At 31.0% G+C, this 12,302-nt stretch overlaps 1 protein-coding gene across 4 annotated transcripts; it reads right to left on the reverse strand.

The window, feature by feature from the left end:
- Positions 1 to 228: 228 nt before the first annotated feature.
- On the reverse strand, positions 229 to 11,985 carry LOC126925607 (sodium-coupled monocarboxylate transporter 1-like). 4 transcript variants are annotated; one of them, XM_050741352.1, is made up of 9 exons: positions 11,844 to 11,985; positions 4,287 to 4,629; positions 3,835 to 4,060; positions 3,691 to 3,758; positions 3,246 to 3,541; positions 2,941 to 3,159; positions 2,614 to 2,797; positions 2,160 to 2,444; positions 229 to 2,010 (listed from the first exon to the last, which is right to left on the reverse strand). In XM_050741352.1, the coding sequence occupies exons 2-9, from the start codon at positions 4,617 to 4,619 to the stop codon at positions 1,762 to 1,764; spliced, it is 1,860 nt and encodes a 619-aa protein (XP_050597309.1). In that variant the 5' UTR covers positions 4,620 to 4,629; positions 11,844 to 11,985; the 3' UTR covers positions 229 to 1,761. The 4 variants fall into 4 exon arrangements, with proteins under 4 accessions (XP_050597309.1, XP_050597312.1, XP_050597310.1 ...); XM_050741355.1 differs by lacking the exon at positions 11,844 to 11,985 and adding an exon at positions 10,503 to 10,527; XM_050741353.1 differs by lacking the exon at positions 11,844 to 11,985 and adding an exon at positions 8,177 to 8,562.
- Positions 11,986 to 12,302: the final 317 nt, after the last annotated feature.

Consider the following 12,302-nt stretch of genomic DNA (forward strand, 5'->3'; position numbering starts at 1 on the left):
TTCCTTAAAAGTATTTATTTTTGTCATTCATTTTTTTATTACATCTTTTCTTTTTTGAAATTAGATTTCTTTTTGAGACAATGAAAGGAAAGCTAAGAAAAAGTTCTATTAAATTAATACATAAAGATTCACACACAAAAACTCACATATTTAAATTAATATATGATTACGTATAATAATAGAGGAATATTACACAGGAAAGGAATAGAAGAAATGAAGACTCACAAGTGTAACAAAGCTATCTAATACATTTCTCTTCCTATATACATAAATATTCATATACAAATACTTTATTTAAGAATGAAGAAACTTACTTGAAATACAATCATGTATATTCTCAGCTACTTAAATACTCGGAAGAAACGAAGTACAGATCCGCAGTCAAGTGAAAGAATGATTTTTCATCTCCACAATATAAAAAAATAAGAGAAGAAAAAAGCGAAGAATAGAAAAGAAGAGGAGAAAAACCATTCCAGAGTTGACAAGGCGTTAAAAGGAAGATTCCTAAACGAATCGTTGACGTTTCACGCGGTAGAAGCTTCTCAGGGCGGGAGTGATGCTTGAAGAGATGAAGAAAAGTATAAAAATTCGTTTCTCTACGAAAGAAAAGAAAAAATTGCACTCGTTAAACCTTTAACATACTGATAAAACATCAACTGCAAAATTTTACTTTTAAGAAGTAAATAATCCTTTCATATTAAAACGAAGAAGATTATTCAAATTTAAAATAACAGTTATTTCCATTTAGATTAAAAGTATAAAAATAATAAAAACATTTTTTGTATATGAATATAAAAATAAAAATAATAGAATAATGTATTTCTTTAAATATGAAAAAAATTTACAGAAAGAATTTCCTAGTAATTAATTTTTAATTATTGCAACCGCCCGCGAGAAGATTTCTTGCTCAGGAATGGTTGAAATTCACAAAATAAAGTAAGTACTATATCAATAATTACTGCCATAAATAAACTATTCTACACAATCCCGAGTCGTCTCCTGGCAAGGAGTCTTCTCTGAGTATCCTTAAATATGTAAGTATCCATAGTCCTTTTCTAAGCTATTAAAATTCTGTTTCTTCATCAATATTCTTTAAATACTATCTTCTTCATGATACTCTAAAAATATAAAAAGTAAGATACTCCATACTCTAAAGGTATTCCTAATTGAGTCTCTTCGAAAGACTTTTGTTACTTTGGCTTGTTTACTGATAACGCTTCATTCTGCCCTGTTTAGGTTTCAAAACTTTAAGTTTGAAATTCAGAATCTTCTCGTCTATTCTTCAGTTGTCAAAGTAGAAGTACTTCTTAATAGTCAATATTTTAATTATCCTTCTTCTCTTGGAGCCTTATGTAAGCACCTTAATCAGAATGAAGCAATCTATCATTGTACTTTGCAAACTTATAATGAATTATGAAACCTTAGCAAGAGGCAACAAAATTAATTCTCAAAAGTGAATTCTTAATCATTTCTGCACTTATCATTTTGCTATTTAGCAAGTTTCTTTTGTTAAAAACTAACACGTAGACTTTTCTAGTGCAGTCAGCGCAGATCTTCCCTAACTGACTATAGAAAACAACCTTCAAGAAATAAAAATAGCGAATATACTGTTGCAATTAGGAACTGCTGCCTTTTGGACAAATTCTTTGGAATATTCCCATAATTCTCTAAAATAATCTGATTGTTCTCATAATCTTATAATCTCAAGAGGAAGTTTCAGTCCCTAGAATCTTCCCTAAATGTACTAATAGGTATTGTTCTTCATATCTTTGGACTTTTTGTACTTTCCATCTGAGATTTTTCATCGTCCAATTCCAGACCAAAGTTTGTGATACCATGGACATTACTGGCACATGGTTTTCTTTTGATACAGAACAAAGAAGCAATGGGTGGACTCAGGAGGTTCTGGTCGAGGTCTGCTGAGTTCTGAAAGCCTGTAAAACAGCTCACGATCACGCCTACCAACATTGTCAGGATGCAACCTATTCCACTGTACCATAGATAACTGATCTAAAAATAAACGGAACAAAAATTAAAGTTTTAAAGAGTAAATAATTCATTATTATCAAGGTCTTTGTTTTTCTAGTGGAAATATAAAGGTCAGAAGCTACTATGGGAAACAAATAAATAGAATTATAGGAAAATAATAAAATAAGTACCTTATATATGGAGTAAACTTCATCATTGTTGTCAGTTAATTGTTTTAGGTTTATGTCTGTAGCGTTAATGCATGGGCAAGCATCCACTGACACTGGCTTGTTGTCTAGGTGAATTTGACCATTTAGTAAAGCAATTTGAGCTCCCAGGCCAATCCAAAGAACGATTACCATACTGGTGATGGCACCAACAATTGCTCCTTTGGCATTTGCCCATGGAATAAACATTCCCAAGGAAAATAATCCCAGGGTAATACCCCCAACCATGCCATTAAACGAAAGTGCGACCTGCAAAATTAATTTTCATCCACCATGATGTCAAAAAAATAAGTTCGCATTAAATAGATTATGTTAGAAGTTTAGCACGAACTCAATTATTTTTATGGCTTAAATTTAATAGAGCAATTACTTCATAGAAATTTTGAAAGAAGAGAATGGTATATGAAGAAATTGATACCTGAAGAACGCTACCAAGTCGTTCTACGACAAAAACCAAAGCAAAACTAAGCGCTCCAAAGAAGATACTAATCCACCTAGCATAAATTGCACCCTTCCTGGCCGGCATCTCCATCTTGAGTACCCCTTGGAGAATGTCTTCACAGGTTATGGCCGCCAGGGAATTCAGAGCACTTGCCACGGTTCTGAAACATTTTCCAAGATGTATTTTCTCCAGTTTGGAATCGTTACAAATTTTATATAAATATTTGCTCTTTAAATATTAACCCAGCTATCTTATTAATTAGGAAAAGGATACGCAACATACAGAAAAAGTTATTCGACATACCCCAATGAGGCAGCGAAGATCCCAGCAACAAAAAAACCAGGCACTCCCTTGAGACTGCCCATGAAATTCATAACGTATAGTGGCAACAATTGATCCTGGCCACTTATATAGCCAGCTAGTAGAGGATCACAGTCTTTGTAAGTGCTATAGAGCACCATACCAGTCAAGAAGTTTATGGTATATATTATAATCATACCAAAAGCTGATACCCATAAGGCTCTGCAATAGAATGATAAATTAAAACAATATGAAACTGAAGATATGTAAATTTTTTATTTATTTAATAAATTTTTGAAGATATTTACGTTCTAACTTGACCAATGTTTTCTACGCTAAGGTACTTTTGGACGGAAGCTTGATTGCTACAGAACATGCTGGTCCAGTAAATGGTCCCACCAATTACCACGCTCCACAAGCTATGTCGGACAGTTGGACTGGGGTTCATGTTAAAGAATTCCATTCTTCCAGATTGTTCGTTGACTTGCCATACTAAGGAAGGTCCACCTTCCCAAAAAAGACCATATCCAACGATTAAGAAGAGGGAGCCGAGGAGCACCGCTGCTTGAAAGGTGTCCGTCATTATGACAGCCTTCATTCCACCCTAGAATGAACGAAGAAAATAAAAATGAAGGAAGAAAATGATGATTTGGAAGAAGAGAAATGAGAAGAAAACAAAGAAGAAACTAAACAAAGAAAACAAAGGAACTTGAAAAATATATCTTCGAATTAATCAAGGTGAAGGATAGATACCTGTGAGGCGTAGAAGATACAGACTACGTAGACTAGAGTGACGGCTATGTAAGTATTGAGGCCCGTGACTGTAAGAAGAGAAGGCACATTAATTACGAGAAGACGCGGATTAGTCGAGTCGTATCACGTTTCATTGAAGCTCACCGTGACTTAAAGCTAACGCTGGCGCATATACAGCTACAGATGTGTAGAAGATCATCTGCAACATGTAAAGACCTCCGGCAAGTAGTCTACAATGCCGGTTGAAACGAAGATTAAGATACTCATAGCTCGATGTTAATCTCAGTTTCATGTAAACCGGCAGGTATAGGCAGGAGGTAATGGGTACAACCAAAATAAAAGACAGACATGTCATCCAGAATTGAGTACCCTGTAATTTTTCAAACAAACGTTTTATTATAATAACTGTAGTGCAGTTAGAATTTGATGAGTCAGTATATTGGATATAAATGTTTAATCACCAAAAAGTAAGAAGATCGGTATAATTAGAAATCCATGGATCTCTAAATTATATTGGTAAAATTAATTAAAAAATTTATTTTCCAAAATAAATCTAAATCTACTGTATAGAATCATACCCTTTTAAAAAAATATACCTGTTCATACATTTCGGCAGGATTTCCCAGAAGTTCAATAGCCGTAATAAAACTAGCGGCCAGTGACATCGCCATAGGCAACGTTCCCATGCTTGAACCACCAAGCAGGAAGTCCTGGCTGGTTTCCTGCTTCTTAGCGAAGAAACCATAGAAAGTACCTATTAGGCATGAGATTACTAACATAGCAGCCAACACCATATAGTCGGCCCATGAAAAATAGTAGAGAAGAACAGGGTGATTTTCTATGCATTCTTCTTTTGTCTCTGCGGATGGCCGCTGTTCTGCTGAAGAAATCGCCAGACAGAAGAATAGTACCAAAACACGCGACCTCATTTTTCAGGAGCTTGAAAACAAAAAGAAAATTTTCTCATAAATATGAGTTATAGCTTTTTTTCTTCTTTTGAAATAAATTGGGTTTAGGATATTTTTTTGATATAGTTCCTTCTTTTCATTTTGAATATTTTTATCTTTTGATGGTACTAAATTTTTATACTTTTTCCTACATTTTTTAATTGAAGAAACGTGCTCATAGATTTTCTAATTACTGTATGTTTCTTTCTCTATAAATTTCCATACATTATTAATCTCTGATAAGTAGAAAATAATCTTATTCAAATTGTCAAAAGTACTTGTGTCTACCTATATACTTCTTTTAATCAACCACATAGTAAATTTTTATTAAACTAGTTGTAAAAAAATTTGTTAAATTTAAATTTGCTAAAAATATAATAAATATCGATTATGAAGACACATGAAATATAAGTAAGACTAATTGAGGCAAATGTCAATTGTACTCGGTATTTTCCGTCCTTGAGCTTCATTTATTGACACTCGATCCTGCGTTTTCTATAGATCTACAATCACGTGGAAAACGTAGCCAACCGATACTTCTGCGCTACCCAGATTGATTTCCATTATGCGTTCGGTTTCCATATCATTTTACATATCTGCGGTATCACTTAAATTATTAAATGTGTAAAAAACATAACAACTGATTTTTCCTTTCAATCAATCCATAATCAATCTTTTTTTAATTTCCAATTCCCATTTTCATTTTTAAAATTTATTGTCGAAGATTACCATCAAAACATTGTTAGAAAATTCTCACAAAATATTATTTTGGGATAGTTATATTATATAATTATATCTTCTTCAATCTAATCTTCCAAAGAACAGAATGATTTTCTATGAAATTCCCCCAAATTTCTTCCCCTCGAATCTTTGTCTTCTCAAAATTCTGAAATATCTGAAAATCTCGGTATCGGTATATTATTGAAAAATATTGCCATAAAATATTATTTTACAGATCAATCTGCCAAGGAACAAAATAATTTTCGAAGAAATTTCCAAGACTTACAAAAATAAATCTTTCAAAGAAGAAAATAATACTCAAAGGAATTCCTCAAAATTCCATCTCTTCCTTCATATATAAAAGCACGTATCTCAAAACAAATTACATTTTCTTGTTTCATTTGTTACAGATCTATGTTTATCGGCTGCATTGAAACCTAAATACTTAACTCACAGTTGCACGTGTCGATCGATCCAGTATGAATACACAGACCAAATGGGCTTAGTAATCGTTTAGTCAACTTGATTCTTTCTTACATAAGCAAAGTGTGTGTTCTAAGTGCGCTTTGGTTGGAATGGGACGATTATCGAACGTATATCATGTCTCACCATTTGATGTAATTGTTTAGAAGGATTTGCACCATAATTGTGGCTATTAACACCGGCGTTCGATCATCATTAAGGAATCTGATTGACTCTGGCTAGTACCAGTTAAGTCAAAAACAAATGGGTTCAATTTGTCCAAACTCAGGAGGAACATGTAATTAAATAAGGAATCATAGTCACATCTTCTATTATATTCACATGTAAACAATTTTAGGCACATGAAAATCTTCCATTGTATTTCAAGTCAATATAAGAACACTTTCAAATCAATTTTTCATATCTCTTCTTTCTCTTCTTATTGAATTTTGTATATTTTTATGATTTCTTCTTTAGTTTATGAGGTATTCAGTTGCTATATTTTGTCTTATGTAATTTATAAGTATCTCTTCATTTTTTAATTGGATAAGTGTGCCCATAGATTGTTTAATTTTTGTACATTTGTTCTGCTATAAATTCCCACAAATTTTCTATTTCTATATTTTATTTTATGGTTTTTTCTATAAATGTGAATTTCTATAAATTTATTCCTCTACAAATTTCTATTTCATTTCTCATTTTATATTACTATCCGAAATTATTTTATGTAAATTTGATTTTAGAGTCTGAATTCCAAACCTGAATATTTTCTTCAATAAAAGACCCATAAAAATCAAACTTATTTTTGAAATATTAGATATTATATAAAGTGAAAAATGAAAAATGACAGAGAACTTTTCTTTATGTAGATTTCATTTTTGGAGTACTTTTGTGAAAGAGGAGGTTTAAGTGTGGAATCTGGATTTCAAAAATTGTAAAACATGACGCTATCACTAATAAATTTTTATAATTCATCTCGTTACTAGTACTAATTATTGGTATTAGTAAATACTCTTAATTGTTATTAAATTATCATTACGTGTCTGGTTCTCATTAAGGGTATTTTTCATTAAAAGTAATTCTTGGTAAAAGTAGTTCTCATTAAGAGTAGTTTCCATTAGGATTCTGGGTTGCAACCATTTTCATTAAGTGGAAGAATCACTATGTTAGAATTAGCTTCCAGAGAAAGCTCTGACAACAAATTTTAATTAAATACTAAAAATGTCTTGGCTATTCTTCCATTATAAGACTAAATTATTTAATATTAAAGAGAAGAAGAATACATTTAAATATAATGATAAATGCTTCTGAAAAGATAAAAGATAGTCTTGGTTAATAACAGGGCTATGAACTCTGACACAACGATGCTACAAGATAAAAGGTTGATTTAAGTGCATGAGCAAGTGCGATTGTCATTAGAATATCAATGGAGAAACAAAACGTGGATTACAATTGTTATCCATTTGAAAGCTGACAAGCGGAAATACAGGACCTTCCTTTGATAATTGCAAAGGGAACCAGATATCCGTAAATATTATCGCCTCTTATAGGATAGCTAAATGAATGAAGGAGGTAATGCCACGTTATTTATTCTTTTCATGACATGTACCTTGTATTTCAACTCGATTTTAATAACTTATTACTGTAGAATTTGCAACTTTTTCATAAATTAATTGTTTTATTATTTTTATGAATTTTGTGATATTTGTTTTCTCTTCCTATGAATTGTTATAGATTTTCTGATCTCTGTAGATTTTTTATAAATTTTATAATTTTTTAGATATCTTAATTTCTGAAAATTTATACAAATTCTCCAAATTCTGTAAATTTTTGTTTCGATACATTTTGAAATATCTTGCCAAGAAATTTTCAAGAGTAACAACATTTTCAAACTATTAATACGTCAAAATCTTATCCTCAATAACTTTCAAAGCATTTTGCCTGAAACATTTAACTTCTTCGAGAAAAACTATGCCTCCACCCTTACTGAAGACAACAAATACTAACAAATCATTTAGAATATAATAAAGAATATTTTCAAAATTAAATTTTACTTCTTCACTTTAGTAGGGACAACAAGTACTTCTAAAAATCCACTTATAAAGTTAAAATTTTACCAAAACCATTGAAGAAATTAAAAAAAATGTTCAGAATTAAAAATCTTACCATTTTACTTTAAAAGCCTACCCTTATCCATACAAGAACCAACAGATACTTTAAAGAAACTACTCAGTACGCAAACAACAAAAATATCTTCATAATTAAAAATTTTACTTTTTTATTTTATCAAAACTTACAGATACCACTAAAAAAAGCCACTCAAAATATCAAAAAAGATATGCAAAACAAAATCTTACCTGTTAACAACTTCTAGATAACCCAAACGTAGTCCACCTTCCCAAGATGGAAGAATAAGAAGAAGAAGATAAGAAGATATACAAAGAAAAATATGAAAATGATGGTCTAGGGGGCTAATGATGTCCTGTAGTTGGTAAAAAGGTACGAAATTGCAGCTGTATAATCTTGCTGCTAGCCTTCCTGACGTAACGCATATATGCTCGGATTTTTTAGCGAGCAACGGATCAAACTAGCTGTTCAGAATTGTCCCAGATGGAATTGAAGAAGTCGTGACGAGAAACTCTAGCTAACTAATTAATTGGAATTCTCAGTTTCACGCGTCTTGTTTGGAACGGAGCCGGCGAATTAAGCGGAGAACGATTTCAGACTGTCGTTTTAATTGTCACATGTGTCCATTTATATGAACCAGCCCCTTCCAGAGCTGCGAGTTTCTTCCATTCTGCGGACTTATGAAAACGATACTTATGACCACGATAATTACGCTGTTATTAAGTGGCTTACGTGTGTTTAGGGTAAAGACATGATACTCTAAGCTATAAGGAGAAGAGGGGCGAGGGTGTAATATAAAATTGGTAGATTTCTCTCTTATTTTTATTAAAAATTTCTTTTTAATTGTTTTATTTTCAATAAGAAAGATTGTTAATTAAGTGAGAATGGTAAGATGTAGAATATATATTATGTCTTCTAAATTTTGGAAATATTAATTTGATACTTTGAGGGTGGAATATTGAGTAGGTAGATCTTTGTTCTTAGAAAAATTAGAAAAATTGTTGGTTAGGTGGCGCTTTCAATTTTTCAAACTTTTTAACTTTTTTTTGAGAACTCTTCTCCGTGACACTCTATTGACATCCCATTGATTCTCGTGCTTTAATCAAATTATCCTAGTAAGAGTTTTATATCGTTATATCATTATACCACGCAAAACGTTACGCAAGAAACAAAGAAGAAAGAAAGAAGAGACTTTTAAAAGAAAAGAATTTAGAAAAGAGGAGAAAGTAGAGAATTTAAGGACAAATTTTAGTAGAAAGGAAAACATCGAAAGAAGAAATGAAAATTTGTATTTAATGTTATTATATCTTCTTTAAAGCAGAATGTATCTTATATAATTTTGAAGATTAATTTAATTGATCCATGTTTATGTGGAAGACACCGTGATCTTCCTAAATTCTCAATGACAGACTTATTATTCATAATTAAGCGAAGACAGTCAACGTCATAACTTAGAAATTACTTTTAATTAGTAAAGTTTAACGTAGAATAATAGACTTGACTTAGAATAAACGAACGCTTAATGCTGATAAAATCTTCTTTTAATTTTTGTTATCAACGATCTAATTGCTACCGAATCTTTCTTTTATTTTCCTTATAATTTCGTACAGCTGTTGCTCCAGATTGCAGATAAACATGATAAAATTACACATGGTTTCTCTGTTTATTGATGAATTGCATAAATTGCCAATTCAAATGCTAAACAGTTGTTATGCATCGTAGACACGGGAAAAATTATGTTAATGGCAATTGATAGTCGTTATGGTTTAACGCAACTTGATAGTAAGATATTTGCTACAAATGGTGTTAGCTATCTATTTATAATTACAGCAAATACTACAATATGTCCATCGAGTAGAAGAAGTTCTTACTATACAGTCACAAAACGCAAAAGAAAGAAATGTAATGGTAGGAGAAACGAAGAAAGCATGTATTAAGTAGAAATTTAATGCAAAGCTTCCAAAAATGAAGAAGAGTTGAGCAGAAGAATATTCTAAATCTTCTTTATTTTTCGCTTTCTTTTTCTTCTTCTTTTCCTTTGTTCAACATTATAATACAAAAATATTGAAGAAAAGAAAAGTCTAATTGAAGAATATTCTGCTATAATTGCAGGACAAATTCAAGAAGAAATGAAAAAAGGAGAAATTATGAAAAATACTAAAAAGAAAAACAAATTCTAATATGGTTACAAAGCAAAAATTCAAGAAGATATTATAAGAAATACTAATGCAAAATGCTAAAAAAGAAAAGAATTCAAGTTTAGGAATATTTTAATATTTTAATATCTCACCATATAATTTTAATATTTTAATAGGGAAATTTAAAAGCAAATGAAGAAGCAGAAATTATGACGAATTCTATTACCAGAATACTAAAACAGCTAAGAAGTACAATTGCAGACACTTCTAAGTAATTATTCCACCTTTGTAAAACACCAAAAGAGACTAAAATGGAGAATGTCATATTTAAAAAAGGGAAAAATACTCTAAATTATAATTTCATGCAACAGGCTACTATTTTCTCCAATTCGTCCCTCATTTTCTTTAATAAACTTACCGTTTCCATGTCCTTATTCTCCACAGCTTCCATGAAGCAACTCGTACTCGAAAACATACTTTATGAAGAATGTCAAGAGACACCATGAACAGTTACAGGAGCAAACTCGCGATTGCAATGGTTTCCTCGATAAAGAGAGCTAATAAACTACCACTACCCGCTCTGTATGCTGAAGATTGGAACATGAAAAATCGACGCCAACCAGAGTATACATAAAAACCATGTTTGCAGTCAGTTGGAACGGGATTCAACCGGTTACCATTTAAAGGGTTGTAAATCAACAATATTCCTCTAAGTTCTACACCTCTGACACTTTCATTTATATCATTTTTGTTATAAGTAGCAAGCAGACTCAAAAAAAGTTAACAATGAGAAAAGAAGAAATATTTTATAATTTAGGAGGCAGAAGAGTTAGAAGAGTTAAGTATAATTAAGAATTGGAATTAATAACGAAGAAGGAAGAAAAATTAAAAAATTTGAAGTTAAAAGATTATGCAAAAAGATTTGATAAAAGTAGGAATGAAGAACTTGACAGTCTTCATCAGTGAAGATAGTTGAAGATAATTTTAGGAAAAATGTACAATGTGTTCATGACTAAATATAGAAGATTATCTGTTATTCATTCTAGCAATAGAGAACTCATGGGTTTTTCTGAATGAATCTGTCGTTTTATAGGTTTTCTAAACGTGATTGTCTTCTAAAATTTGTTTAACTTACATTTTGATAATTGAAACATAAGTTAATTCACTATTACGCCTGCACTATGCGTATGAAAACACAAAAGAACGTGGTGGGGAGAGGCGAGAAATGCTCCAGATTATATATGGCACAACATGATACAATGAAATTCTCTTCCTCTAATGATTATAGTAATTCTACTAGGAACGCATGATTCATGTCGGGTTAAACAAGTTACACCGCTAATTGATGAATGAACACACCGAAATAAATAACATTACTAACCAGTAATTACACATTTAGAGATATCTAGTAAATTTCTTCTTCAAAGAATACTTCCAAATGATTTAACAATTGATGGCAATAAATTATATATAAACTATACAAAGTATAAATGTAAAAGTAAAATGTAAAATTAATCTTCTTTTGAAGAAATATTGAAAGGACGTACTGAAGAAGATATTTAAAGATATTGAAACTTTTTCCCATTCAATAATTAATTTGTTAGATTGTATAAATATAAAGATTAAAAAGCTTTAAAATCTAAAATTAGTATTCCACTAAAGAAGATATTGAAATTTTATATAAATGAAGCTATATTCTAATTCCTTAGGTTAATTAGTAGTTTCCTTTTAAAAGAATCAAAATAAAATTAGTACTTACTCTTTCGTCAAACAAATTTTCAATTCACAAACAATTAAAATAGTACTTCAAATTTGTGAAAGCTGAGAAATTCGAATTTTGCATACACTCTACGAGCTCGAGAGAAACGCATAAATACGCTCATACACACACACACACACACACAGGTATTTCAAATACACTATTCGTTTGACATCGTCTATAATCTATATTTTTGGTTTAGTCTAATTTAATAAAATACTTCAGCTGTCAAAATAATCGATAATTCTACACGTTTTCTGTTTTTCTTTCTGTTTCTTAGTTTTGCTCGCATAATGCCACACGATCAAGGTAAAGAGACCGTTGACTTCGAAGGTAAACAGCAGGATGATCCTGTGTATAGAGTTTCAGGGGAAAGAGAGAGGAACAGGGAGAAAGAGAACCTTAGAAAGATAAACAAAAGTAAGTATAAGAATAAGTAAATATAAATACATCTGTACA

Source organism: Bombus affinis, chromosome 16 (assembly GCF_024516045.1).
Source record: "Bombus affinis isolate iyBomAffi1 chromosome 16, iyBomAffi1.2, whole genome shotgun sequence".
In the NCBI taxonomy this organism is placed as follows: domain Eukaryota; kingdom Metazoa; phylum Arthropoda; class Insecta; order Hymenoptera; family Apidae; genus Bombus; species Bombus affinis.